This window comes from Hevea brasiliensis, chromosome 8, assembly GCF_030052815.1.
Source record: "Hevea brasiliensis isolate MT/VB/25A 57/8 chromosome 8, ASM3005281v1, whole genome shotgun sequence".
NCBI classification, from domain to species: Eukaryota; Viridiplantae; Streptophyta; class Magnoliopsida; order Malpighiales; family Euphorbiaceae; genus Hevea; species Hevea brasiliensis.
In genome coordinates this window covers 14,496,333-14,511,310 of record NC_079500.1, presented here as the reverse complement: position 1 = coordinate 14,511,310, position 14,978 = coordinate 14,496,333, and the positions used below count along the sequence as shown (strand labels likewise).

General features: G+C 35.2%; 1 protein-coding gene across 1 annotated transcript; it reads right to left on the bottom strand.

Moving 5' to 3' along the window:
- Positions 1 to 1,021: 1,021 nt before the first annotated feature.
- Positions 1,022 to 12,927, bottom strand: LOC110652491 (pre-mRNA-processing protein 40A). The gene is made up of 5 exons (XM_058151366.1): positions 12,825 to 12,927; positions 12,647 to 12,711; positions 11,604 to 11,706; positions 1,508 to 1,647; positions 1,022 to 1,384 (listed from the first exon to the last, which is right to left on the bottom strand). Exons 3-5 carry the CDS (start codon positions 11,617 to 11,619, stop codon positions 1,265 to 1,267), a joined length of 276 nt encoding a protein of 91 aa, XP_058007349.1. The 5' UTR covers positions 11,620 to 11,706; positions 12,647 to 12,711; positions 12,825 to 12,927; the 3' UTR covers positions 1,022 to 1,264.
- Between the last annotated feature and the right edge of the window lie 2,051 nt (positions 12,928 to 14,978).

Below are 14,978 nucleotides of genomic sequence, written 5' to 3'. Positions count from 1 at the left end.
AGTTAAAATATCTAAGGAAATTTATGCCTCCTGAATGAGATTTTAACTATTACAGACATGAGAACTTTAGTACCTCATTTCTAGATGAAACTTATAAACACCAAAGTTCCCATTTTGCATGATTGATTTTTTCTTTTAGCCCACAATTTTCTTTATATTGGCTAAATGATGGATGTGAGGGTTAAAAAGTTCAAACTTCAACTCACCCAAATCTCATTCATGAGGAGAAAAATGCCAGTTGGCAATATAATTTCCATTGGACATAATGCCCATTGGCTCTTTTATATCTGCATACACGAAAAGATAGTATTTCAAAGCCAGCCTTCCATCAAGTTAGCGTGGATCAGCAATTAAGCAGGCTTAACTGGCGGACACTCTACAACCCAATCATATACCCTTCTACCATTTTTGCAATCATATGCTGCAAAAGTTCAAAATTTATAGCATTTTCAATTCCAGCCTTCCAGGGTACTATCCTTTTACAGTTCCAAGATATCAGAGTCTGGGGAGATGAAATATAGATTTAGTAGCACGATACAGATAGATACCCTTTCCCTGACACTATATTTGCAAAATATATGCACTTGAGAACTTTAGGATGATAAGAGTTAAAAATGCCATTTCAAGGGACCACCAAAATTTGTGTCCGGGTTTTTGCCACTTGTCTCAGAAGAGTAATTCATTTTTGGACTTCAAAAAACAGAATGCAAGATAAAATTAAAACAAAAGGTTTTACGAGCGATCTGAATACCACATTTTGTTCTCCTTACAAGAACAAAACTGGCAATCAATTTTCTGAGGAACTGCAAGGTCAAAACAACATTTTCCTTTTTCTAGAGAACCAAATCAACCTTTGAAAGGATGAAAGATAAAAATAGTAAATGAAAACTAAAAAGGGCTCAAAATTGGACATTTTATTCTTCTCCCTATTTCCTCCATCCAGTGGATGCAAACTCTAGCTTAAAATGTAACTACTAGCATGATAGCTGCACAAGTAAAACATCTTGTACTATGCAATTTCATAAATATTTTAGATTCACCCAACTTATTTTGCAATGTTATAAAATAATTTACATGCAACAGGACTCGTCTCAAAAATTATCCAAAAGCATGTTACTGTTACATGGATATGGGGCTGACTAAAACAGAAACCATAGCAGGTAGAGACTACAGTATGCTGCAAATGTAGTATGCTACAGAAAACGAACATCTTCCACTACAGACAGCATTGAAGGGGAAAAAAACCACCTTAAGGATAAGATATCTACCGAGTTTCCCCATATTCAAGGTCCTGATGATCACCATTTCTGCGAGAACCATTATGATGGTCTCTCTTATGTCTCTTATGCCTGCTTTCACCATCTGAATCAGGAGTTGAGGCATGCTGCACCAATTATCAAGAAAATAAAATTGAAGAGGAAAGCATAATACATAGTGCTTTAAAAGACCAACAATCTTGATGAAAAGGTAAACTGTTCAAGACATGAAGAGAAAAATCTCAGCTTACACATCTTGATCTTTTGTGGTCACTGCTATGTGTGTGGGAACTCTTCGAACGAACTTTCTCACCCTCATTTAGATCATCTACATAATCATTGTGTCTCTTCCTTTGTTTCTTGTTATAGTCATTCCCCGATCTTTTGCTATCTATAGAAAGAGATGATTCTCCTTAATCTCAATTAATCTGTACATGGGTATATATATACAATTGATTCCTATAATTGTGTTCTACTAATTAGGAAGAAATCCTAAATAAGAAATCCTAAATAGGAATACAGAATACAGAATATAGAATATACAAAGAAATAATATAGTGATTGACTTTCCATAACACTTCCCCTCAAGTTGGAGCATAGGTGTTAATCATGCCCAACTTGTTACAAATGTAGTCAATCCTAGCTCCATTCAGAGCTTTGTGAAAATATCTCTTAACTGCTCTCCAGTTTTGATGTGTCTTGTTGAGATGATCTGTTGTTGAATCTTTTCACGAACAAAGTGACAATCAATCTCAATATATTTGGTCCGCTCATGAAACACCGGATTAGAAGCAATATGGAGAGCAGCTTGATTATCACACCACAATTTCCCAGGCAAGGAGGTCCTAAACCTGTCTGGTCTAGTAATTGAAGTATCCATATTACCTCACATACTGATTGTGCCATGGTTCTGTATTCGGATTCAGCACTAGATTGAGAAATTACACTCTGCTTCTTGCTTCTCCAAGACATCAAATTTCCTCCAACAAAAACGTAATATCCAGTAGTTGACCTCCTGTCAACCTTAGATCCAGCCCAGTCAGCATCTGAAAAACATTCAACAATCAAATGTCCATGATTACCATATAACAAACCTCTTCTTGGAGTGCCCTTCAGATAACACAAGATTTGTCCCAAGGCTTCCCAATGAGCAACAGTTGGGAAAGACATAAACTGACTTACCACACTAACGGCATAAGCAATGTCAAGACGAGTGACTGTAAGGTAGTTCAATTTTCCTACAAATCTCCTGTATCTCTCTAGATCTTCAAACAACTCACTATCCCCTGCTAACAGTTGTAAATTTGGAGTCGTTGGTGCACTACAAGGCTTAGCACCTAATTTTCCTATCTCTGTCAATAAATCGATGACATATTTTCTTTGAAACAAGAAAATACCCTTCTTACTTCTCATAACTTCAATACCTAAGAAATACTTTAACAATCCCATGTCATTGGTCCGAAACTGGGTTTGGAGGAAGGTTTCAAGAGATGAAATACCTGCAGAGTCACTCCCAGTGATGACAATGTCATCTACATAGACTACCAGGAGAATTAGACCAGCCTCAGACTATGAAGCACGGAAACAAAAAAGGCACTGAGTCACGTTTTCCAGCGTCGAAAACGTTTCCGACGAGGAAACGACCAGGCGCGGCTGGAAAACGTTTTCGGGCCGTTTCCGAAAATATTGGAAATCGAAAACGCGTTTCTTTAAAGAAAATTAAAAAAAAAAGGTAGGTTAAAATCGATCACTTCACAACATTCACCAACAGAAAAGGAAGAAGAAGAAAAAGAAAAAGAAAGGGAGTACCTTCAACGGCAGTCGGCAGCGTCGCAGTTCGCAGCGCAGGTAAGGATCGCAACACCTTTCTCTTCTTTTCTCTCTGATCTGCCATATTCACTCTTTGATATGCTCTCTCCATCCTCATCAATAGAAGAAGAAGAAGAAGAAGAAGGAGAAGAAGCAGTAGCCGCCGAAGGGAGAAAGACAGTCGACAGGTAAGTGGCCTTTCCTATTTTCTTCCCGATTGTGAATGTGAATAATTATGTTTATATTGGGGTTTTATTAATTTATTATTTTCCTTATTATTAATTTATTATTTTCCTTTTCTAATTTCTTTGTGAAACAATTTTATTAAGCAACTTTTATTAATTAATTACAATTTTATTCCATTAATTTATCATATTTAATATCATTTTTTTTCTCTAAATGTATATTCCATAATTATATTTTTCTCAAACTAAATTTGAGGAGTTATCATAAATATTTTTTTTTAAAAAAAGAAAGATAAAAATTTTTTTTTTCCAAATTCACTAAAAATTTTCAATATTTGCCATATTTTTACAATCAACATTTTGAAGAAAATTAAGGACAAATGTAAATATATTTTTAAAGTTATTTTTAAAATTATAAAATTTCAATTTTAAATTCTAATTAATGATAAATAAAAAAAATTCCAACATTCAAAATTTGTATTTTATATTAATATATTTTATATTTTTGTAATAATTTATATATAATGTGTTTAATATAATTTGTTTTAATGTATCGTTATATTATATATTAAAATTTTTCATAATAATTTTTATAGTCAATTTATTCAATTCTATTATTTAATTCTTTAATCTTTTAATATATAATTTGCATTGTGCTTTAATCCTTAGTATATAATTTGTTTAAATAATTTGTAAATTGTATAAAATTGCATTTTCTTTTTGTCATTTTGATAGGACAATATTTGAATGGATTCTTCGAACTCAAATTCTACCCAAGCAAATAGCACTAGTGCCACTTCTTCAAAAACTAGGGAGGAAGAATTTAATCCTTTGCGGAGATATGTAACTAAACTAGAGAAAACTAGAGAAGGAGGGGGATAATTGTAAATGGATATGCAATTTTTGTGGACAAGAAAAGCAAGGGACTTATACTAGAGTAAGGGCTCATTTATTGAAAATCACTGGAAAAGATATTGGTGTGTGTAAAAAAGTGATGAATGATAGTATTTCTGAAATGAGGAAACAGGAGGATGAGGCAACAAACAAAATTACCAATTCACAATCTAGGCGAGTTTCTTTGCCTCTTAGTATAACTTCTGTTCCTTCATTGAATATAACTGAACCAAGTATTTCAGCAGCATTGAAGAAAAGAAAAGTTAATGATTCTCCTCTTGGTAGAGCTTTTGACTTGCAAACTAGAGCTCAATTAGATGCAGAGATTGCTAGAATGTTCTACACTGGGGGTCTACCTTTTAATTTTGCTAGAAATTCTTATTATGTGAGTTCTTATTCTTTTGCTACTAATCATGTTTTGGGTGGTTATGTGTTGCCTGGTTATAACAAATTGAGAACCACATTACTTCAGCAAGAAAAAGCAAATGTAGAGAGGTTGCTTGAACCAATTAAAAACACTTGGTTAGAAAAGGGTGTTAGTATTATGAGTGATGGATGGAGTGATCCCCAGAGGAGGCCTTTGATTAATTTTATGGTTGTTTCTGAGTCTGGCCCCATGTTTATCAAATCTGTACATTGTTCTGGTGAAGTGAAAGATAAGCAATTTATTACTAATTTGCTAAAAGAAGTAATTGATGAGGTGGGCCATCAAAAAGTGGTACAAGTTATTACTGATAATGCTTCAAATTGTAAAGGTGCTAGAGAAATCATTGAGGGAATATTTCCACATATTTATTGGACTCCTTGTGTTGTGCACACTCTTAATCTTGCTTTGAAGAATATATGTGCAGCAAAAAATTTAGAAACTAATCAAGAAACTTATGATGTGTGTCATTGGATCACTGAAATCCATGGGGATGCTTTGCAAATCAAGAATTTTATAATGAATCATTCCATGAGGCTTGCAATTTATAATCGGTTTAGCCCTTTGAAATTGCTTTCAGTTGCTGACACTCGTTTTGCTTCTATTGTTGTGATGCTTAAAAGATTTAAACTTATTAGGCGTGCTTTAGAAGCAATGGTTATGAGTGATCAATGGGCACAATACCGAGAAGATTACCAAGGCAAAGCTAGATTTGTTTGTGATAAAGTGGTAGATGAGGATTGGTGGGAAAAGGTTGATTACATCATTGCTTTTACTGGGCCCATTTATGACATGATCAGAGTTTGTGACACAGATAAACCATGCCTTCATTTGGTTTATGAGTTGTGGGATCTATGATTGAAAATGTGAAGCAAGTTATTTTTGATCATGAAGAAAAGCAAGCAGATGGGTTTTCTCCTTTTTATTATGTGGTTCATCGAATTCTTGTTGATAGTTGGGCAAAGAGCAACACTCCCCTTCATTGTTTAGCCCATTCATTAAATCCAAGGTAAATTTCTAACTTACATACTCATCTTCTTGTTATAATTTTTTTTTTTTTTCTGAATTTATTTTCTTATTTTTGAAGATTTTATAGTGAAAAATGGCTTCAAGAGGGAGAAGGTAGAGTGCCTCCTCATATGGATGGAGAAGTATCAACTGAAAGAATTAAATGCTTTAGGAGGATTTTTTCTAATGAAGATGAGCGAATTAGAGCAAATGATGAATTTGCAAATTTTTCTTTGAAAAGTGGACCTTTTGCTGATCCTGATTCTATTGGAAGTACGTATGTTACAAATCCTAGGAAATGGTGGGCATGTTTTGGTTCTAATGCACCTTTAGTTCAAAGGTTGGCTTTTAAAGTGCTTGGACAACCTACTTCCTCCTCTTGTTGTGAAAGAAATTAGAGTATTTATTCCTTCATTCATTCATACAGAAAGAATAAATTAACTCCAAAATGTGCAGAGGACTTGGTTTTTATCCATAATAATCTTCCTCTTCTGTCGAGAAACTCCTCCCAATATTATGATGAGAAGACAAAATTGTGGGATGCTGGTGGTGATCAATTTGGGAGTATGGAAGATGTGGGAGTTCTTGAATTTGCCAACCTTTCATTGGATGAACCAGAGTTAGAGTCTGTTTTGTTTGATGAAAATGCAACTACAAGCATGGAGAAGGAGAATGAGAAAGACTGTGAAGTTGAGGAAATGTCATAAATTTCATTATCTTTTCTTTTTTAACATTTGAATGTGTTGTAGTTAATATTTATTTCTTATAGGTATGAAACTTCTAAATATGTATTTTTATGGTTGAATTTAAATGTTGATTTGAATTTTATTTATTATTGAACATCTTTCATGATATATATATATATATATATATATATATATATATATATATATATATATATACCCCTATATTTTTTATATTTACACGTTTCCCCCACGTTTCTGTTTTCTATGTTTTTTAAAATGCCATTTCCCCGTGTCTGTTTCCGCATTTCCTCGTGTCCGCGTTTCCGTTTCCGTGCTACATAGGCCTCAGATTGCCTATAAAATACTGAGTGATCACACTTACTCTTTTGCATACCAAATTCTTGTTCTGCTTCATTGAATCTCCCAAACCAGGCCCTAGGACTTTGCTTCAAGCCATAAAGAGACTTCCGAAGCCTACAAACTTTACCCAACTCCCCTTGAGCAACAAACCCAGGTGATTGCTCCATATACACCTCCTCCTGAAGATCACCATGAAGGAAAGCATTCTTGATATCCAATTGGTGCATGGGTCAATCATATGTAGCTGCTAAAGAGATAAACAAGCGAACAGAAGTAAGTTTAGTTACAGGAGAAAAAGTGTCGGAGTAATCAACCCCATATGTCTGAACATATCCTTTTGCTACAAGGCGTGCTTTTAACCTAGTCACAGAACCATCAGGATTTACCTTTACTGTAAATACCCATTTGCAACCAATAGCTTTCTTACCAGTGGGCAAAGGCAACAGTTCCCATGTACCATTAGCATCTAAAACCTCCATTTCCTCTTTCATAGCAACACACCAGTCAGGATGAGACAGTGCCTCACCAACAGTATTAGGGATAGGAATAGAGTCTAAAGAAGTAACAAAACACCAAGAACAAGAAGATAATTGATTATAAGAAACAAAAGAAGAGATAGGGTAAGTACATGAACGTTTACCTTTACGAATAGCAATGGGTAAGTCTAGATCAGAATCATGATCAGTATGAGGTACAGGATCTCCCAACGAAGTAGCTGGTGGAGGATCTGAGTCAGGAATCTCCAATCTCCTAGAATAAACATGAACAATGGGAGGTCAAGTAGGTCTAGAGACAGAAGGAACAGGCTGTGGGAGAGGACTAGATATTGGTTGGACAGTATATATTAAGAGATCATCTTCCTTCCCCTGACTCTCATACACAGATGATTGAGGAAAAAATAGAGTGGACTCAAAAAATGTGACTCTGCAGAAATAAGATAACGATTAAGAGTAGGAGAGAAACAGCGGTACCCTTTTTGCAGCCAGGAGTACCCAAGAAAGACACATCTGAGAGATTTTGGATCCAATTTAGTAACCTGTAGACGAACATCACGCACAAAACAGGTACAATAAAAAATACGGGGTTCAACAGGGAACAAAAATTTTGTAGGAAACAAAGCAATATAAGGAATATCCCCATTAAGGACAAAAGACGGCATACGAGTGATCAAAAAATATGCCGCAGAAACTGCATCAGCCCAAAAGTATTTAGGAACTTTCATCTGAAAAAGAAGAGCACGAGTTACCTCTAGAAGATGCCGATTTTTTCTTTCGGCCACGCCATTTTGGGATGGGGTATCCATACAGGAAGACTGATGAAGAATGCCATTTTGTGTCATATAGCACTGAAATTGTGCTGAAAAGTATTCTTTGGCATTGTCACTTCTTAATATGCGGACAGAAATATTAAATTGAGTTTTGATTTCATTACAAAAGGCACAAAAGATAGAAAATAACTCAGAACGATTCTTCATTAAATATAACCAGGTAACACAAGAGTAATCATCAACAAAAGTAACAAAATAACGAAATCCAGTTTTAGAAGTAACAGAATAAGGACCCCAAACATCAGAATGAACTAACTCAAAAGGGGATGAAGCCCGTTTATTGACTCTAGACACAGAAGGCAAACGATGATGTTTTGCAAACTGACACGACTCACATTCTAATACTGATAAAGACTAAAACTGAGGACAAAGCTTTTTCATAGTAGACAAAGAAGGATGGCCCAATCTACAATGAGTTTCAAGAGGTGTTAAGGTACTGGAGCAAACAAGTGACCGCGGTATATGATTTTCCAAAATGTAGAGACCACCTGACTTACGTCCTCTACCAATAATCTGCTTCGTCGTAAGATCCTGAAACAAACACTGGTTAGGAAAAAAGAAAACATAACATTTAAGGTACGAGTAAGTTTACTAACATAAAATAGATTAAAAGAGAATTTTGGTAGACACAAAATAGATGACAAAGAAATCGACGAAGTCGGGTTCACAGTTCCAGAACCCATAACACAAGAAGTAGAACCATCAGCTAAAGTAATAGTAGAGGAAGTGAGATTAGACTGAAAAGCAGATAGAAGGCTAGAATTACTTGTCATGTGATCTGTCGCACCAGAATCAATAACCCATTTGGATGAGGAAGACACAAGGCATGTAGTGGATTTACCTGACTCAGCGATCGCAGTGACAAGGGAACTGGTAGGCTTTAGAGATGCCTGATACTGGGAAAACTGCGCAAAATCCTCTGCAGATACCAAAATAGTTTTCTCAAAGGAAGATACTGTAGAATCCTCTGCTGCCATATTTGCCATCTGTGATCGCTGATTTTTCCTCTGAAGTTGCAGACAATTATATTTTGTATGGCCAGGCTCATGGCAATAATAACAAATGACTCCTCTTGAGTCCTGATTAGAACTAGCCTCTCCATTACGCTAATTACTTCTGTTGCCTGTAATTCCTCCTCTACTTCCTCTTCTATTACCCTGTTATCCATTTGGATTACGGCTAATAAGAGCACTACTGGCAGGCTGTGAAGATTGGGTACTCTCTGTACGAAGGACCCGTGTGAACGTTTCATGCAAAGAGGAAATCTCAGAACTAGAGAGAATATGAGATTTAGCAATCTCATACTCTGAAGGAAGGCCTGCAAGAAAACTCATAACAGCTAGTTGCTCCCGTTGGACCTGCTGAACTTTCACATCAGGATTAAAAGGTAACAATACATTAAGTTCCTCATATACCCGTTTAAAATCCATAAAATAAGCCGTGAGAGACTTATCCTCTTTCTCAGCACGGTAGAATGCCTTAGAAATATCATAAATACGGGAGATATTCCTTTTACCAGAATATAGAAAATCTAAGTCATCCATCAATTCCTTAATAAATTCACAGTGATTAATTAAACTAATTACCTCACTGTGGATCGAGTTCCGAAGCTGCAAAAACAACCGAGCATTCTCCCTTAGCCAAGTTTGTCGTGTATTATCCGTAGGTGGATCTTTAGTAAGGTGATCATCCTTATCAATGCTACGCAAATAGACCCTAACAGTCTTACTCCACTCCAGGTAATTCGAACCATTAAGTTTATGTTCCGTGATCTTAGTCATCACCGGAATCACACCAGAAATAACATTCTTATTGTCTGTCATTTGTTGAGACAAAGAAAACTAACCAAAACGCTAATCCAAAATGCTTACAGTAGCAAAATAACCCAAAATCACAAATCAAGCAAATACCGAAATAGGATCTGAGAGCCAAACCTCAGAAGTCCTTTAATGGTATACTGAATCAGGCAACAACACACAGTGGTGGAATGAGAGGGTTGAGGCTACGCCGGCGATGTTGATCGGAGTCGAAACGGCCGGTCGGCGGCCAAGGTCTCTCCTGAGCTAAGTGGTGAGAACAAATAGTCACCCTAGATAGATGACCTGCTCTGATACCATGTAGAAAGAAATAATTCTTCTTAATCTCAATTAATTTGTACATGGGTATATATATACAATTGATTCCTATAATTGTGTTCTACTAATTAGGAAGAAACCCTAAATAAGAAATCCTAAATAGGAATACAAAATACAGAATATACAAATAAATAATATAGTGATTGACTTTTCATAACACTATCATTACAAAAATGATCTCCTGTTGCATCAACATTTTCAGTGTTGTCTTCTTCCTTCTTTATGTGATCCTTTTCCCTTTCATGCCCTCTTTCTTTGTCCCTTCTATGCTTTGACTTTCTTCTGTCTCTTTCCTCTCTATCTTTTTCTTTTTTAGCCAGTAGAACAGAAAAAGCAAACAATTGAAGCTTCACTACCCAAGTTTGTTATTATACATATTAATACGCCCAACATTGATATTCAAAACTATGTGCTTTAATTACATTTCAACATTCAGTATATGACTACCATATCCAAAAGTTAGGGTTATTTACGTCATTGGTGTTTGTACTCTTCTAAATTTTTTGGCAATTAGGTGTTTAAATGGAAAATTTTATTCTAATAAAATGCATCTGGCCGAATTTACTCAATAGTAATATAGAAATGGAATTGTTTTACCCTAATAAATAGTAGACCTTGTTTCAAATTTATTTTAGTGCGTGAACGAAAGCTATATTTTACATCAATTAACCTCCAAATACCCCCATTTAACCCCAAAATTGGGGATTAAAGGATAAAATGTTGAGTTTTTGAAATCCTTTTACAACCATTAACTTCCCATTTCTTTTAAAACTCCCACACAAAGTAAAATTAGTTAACCTTCCTTTGCAATCCATTCCATTCCCTTATCTCCACTAAATTCCCTTCCATCACCCCTTGACATTCGCACGTGATGCCTGAATTTCAACTTCACATAGGTATCATAAAATAACCCCTAGCCATGATAACAAAGTCAAATATGGAATGCCATAACACCAAAGTAACCTTAAATACTATTTTCCAAACTTCTTGCTAAATTTTGTTCTAAAATCTCTAAGAAGTGAACTCAAATCAAATATTTTACAAGTTAAAAAGGGAAACCAAGTAGTGTCATCAGAACCACAATGTAGTTGCTACTACATTGCAGCTTTAATGACAACATACCAAGTATATTCTTACCCATCTGCTAAAGCACAAACACAGCTTTGACATACCAATTACCAAGTATAGTCTTAGCATCTGCTACAGTAAGCAAATGTCCAAAGAAGTCTATAAGATCCCTCTCCAATTGCTTGGCCATAGCATCACAAAAGTTAAATAGTTCCAGCAAGAGATTCATATAAAGGTACATAAAAGATACTCGATGCTAACAATGACAATGGGACAAAGGATTCTATGTAAAAAACAGGTAAGAATATTGTGCATGAAAATGTAGGTTGCCCACAGAAGTGCCCAGTTATGGAAATTCTTCTATTCTCCATTGTTTGCAATAATAGGATACTGGTAGGTAAATATAATCATTTGGAGTGCTGGAACATAAACATGATAACTGATTTAATACCTTTTCCTCCTTCCATAACCTCTCATTCTCCTTAGCCTGTTCTTTCAATTAAGCTATGTATTCCACAAATATCTCCATGCAGATGCTCTCCTCATTGATAGAACTGCATTATACACCAAACAAAATGGCATTAGATCAAAATCAAATAACAGAAACGAAAGTTTGAAGTTTCATAATCTTAATTGGCAAGCCATTTGCTGTCCCCCTAATAAAATAAACCAACAAGATAAATCATAAAAATTAGAGCGTTGACATCAATGCATTATGAATTAAAATGCAAATTAAGTAAATAATTTAATGTGAACCCCGCCATAAAAGGAAAATAGGAAATCCATCTCCTTCTAGGAATTGAAAACAACAGCTAATAAATTTGGAAAGCTAAAATGCTGCTAGAGTTAAGTACACTTGTTTTAGAAAAGGTTAATGACACCGGACCTCTGAACTTGTATGTTATAAGTTTCAACCACAATAAGTCTCATTCTAACTTGCTTTTATATTGCGAGGAAGATTGGGCCTTTAGAATCATCTTCTGAACTTTTAGGGAAAAAAATGGTATGTCAGGATAGCATAGAGACTTTTCTTTACTGGTTACAATGGAGCATTTGGTGGTAGAAAGTCAGCCAGAGTCCTATGGAATTGCGGCCTGGAGAGCAATGCCTGCATTCTCCCTCTTTCTAAAAGGACCAGGTTTTACCTTCTTATTGTTCTGGGACAAAATGGTTTTCTTAGCTTCTACTTCATGAGCTTTAGAACAAGTTTCATTATTCAGCATGATTAAAAGTATTACTTTTTTAATTGTTAAGTTTCACTGCTACTGCCTAGTTAGTTTAGGTGGATAACTTATCTTCCTAAATGCAATCTTCTGCTAAAAAAAAATGCATAGAAACAAGTCTTTAAAACATCAGAAAATTTTCTAACTCTATCAGTTTCCAAATAACACTTTTAAACGCTATTTGCAAGAAAGCTCAAAACATTATCATCATTGCAAACTTAATGATCAATCCCAACCAACGTTGTCATTATTGCAAATGTATCATTGATACCTGAACTCTTGGCTATCTTGAAAAAGTTCTTTACAGCTCTTCCAGTTTGAAGATGCAGTTATTTCCTATGAAAAGGGAAATAATAAGATGGATGGTGAAAGAAAAAAAAATTCCCACTTACTCTTAATTGCTCAGCCAAAAAAAAAAAAAAAAGCTGGTTGAAAAGGCAAATTTAGACCTTAATAGAGTGCAATAAATTGAGAAAGTCTTCTGCCAGACGTTTACGCTTCTTTGCATCTTGTTCTCTCTTTCCTTCACTCTTCCCAGCAATTCATCAAATACTATCTACAAAGAAGTAGAACACAACGTCATAACATTTAGTACACCAGCTCCAATAACAAATATGCATACCTAGCAAATGCTAAAAATATATAAGGTAACAACAATGAGCGCAGGAAAGAGAAAAAAAATCACATAATCATGCCAATCCTTTACAACAAAGTCATTCCTGAATTTAAACCAAGATATAAGAATACCACCATACAATTCAGTAGTTAGGTAGCAAAACAAGCGGGACACTCTTGATCAAAAGCAACCAAAAAACATCAAGTTGTAATGGACAATTAATACACCTGATGAAAACCATACAAAACTAAAGAATGTCATTTTACATGTGGCATCTGTTGAGTAATCCGCTAGTGGCTGTGTAAAACCTTTGGCATGAATATTTTTCTGTAAAGGCCTCCACCCTCCAAATTTATAAGAAATCATCTTGACAAAATTTCTGAAGTATGAAGAATAAATTTTTGAGAGATGACAAAATGGGAAAGACGCTTTTTTGAAAGCCCCTGATTGCAAAATGGGAAAACTAAATATAGTACTCATATGTCCATGATTTTCCCATTTTGCTCAAGCACAGTGTGAGAGAGGACAAAGGCTTATATGCCTAGATACAACTTCAGATAGATTCAGCAAGAAGTATTTATCTGGTTCATAGAATGCCATAACAATATAGTTATTTGTATGCTATTTCCTTCACTTCTGTAAACATCAATAATGATTCATCAAAAATGGTACATTTCAATCAATGTTCCAAAAAGCCTCTGATTTCAATCTCAGAAAATCATACTATAGTTTTTTTAAATTAAACTAGAAAGTGCCAAAGCAAAACAAAAGCACACAAGACATTTACAATAAAGCACACCCCCAACAAAAGGAAATTAAAGGATAAGAAAAACTTTGTGAAGACACAAAAATCTAAATTATCCACAGTAGCAAGTTGATGATTGACATCCTCCATCAAATTACCCAAAGCAGGTAGAATTTCTTTTTTTGCTCCACTATTTATCCCACCAATTTCAATGTTCTCGCATTATTTTCCTTCTATACACACTACAGTAAACAGAGGACTGTCCTTGCCAGCTATTATTAATATGAAAATGTCCATCCTAGTGTTAGTTGGAAATAGCAGAGCATCACACAAATTCAACTCAAATGTATTGGTCCATCAATAATGTACATACCCCCTCATCCTCCTTCCTAGAAAAGAGCCAAAAGTTCGATGATATGATCCAACTCTTAATCCAGCAAAGCTTGCCACAACTTCTATGTATTGTAGATCCCCTCCTAAACAAGAGATCACAATATCACGATCTGCTGCAATATTGAACGGAGACTAAAAAACACACTTCAAAGTCACATCCTAATGTAGATAAAAGTAATAGAAGCACTCGCTTAAGCGAATGCAAAAGTCACGATCTGCTGCAATATTGAACGGAGACTAAAAAACACACTTCAAAGTCACATCCTAATGTAGATAAAAGTAATAGAAGCACTCGCTTAAGCGAATGCAAAAGGAGACCACCTCTTTTACCCACTCTAGGCTAGGTGCCTTTTGTCAGCCACACACTTTCTACACTTAAGCCTGTGACTTGTTTGACGCGCAAGGTAGAATAGCACTTGCTTTGTTGGAATTGATTTCATCCATAAGGGTAATGCGATCTAAATAGGCCACTCATATTAAAATATTAAAAAAGTATAAATATTAAGTGCAAAGTAGAAACTGGCTTGTCACTAGATTTTCCATCAGGAATGTGGTAAGTAGGGTTCTCTTATATTTTGCATTGGGACTGTGGTAAATAGGGTTTTCCCACCTTCTCCTCGGGACGAGCCTAATTCTGCAAGAGTGGTCCCTACAGCCAGGGTATTTACACTATTTTATCATAATTCTTCAGTGCTTTTCCTAGACATCTTTAACTTATTCTATCCTGCATCTTTCATACATAAGATCACATTCTCACTTCTTCTTCTTCTTCTTCTTCTTCTTCACTTCATATCGCCTTGAGTGCATTTTTCAGTCATGACTACCAATCCCTACATCATTTGTCATTGC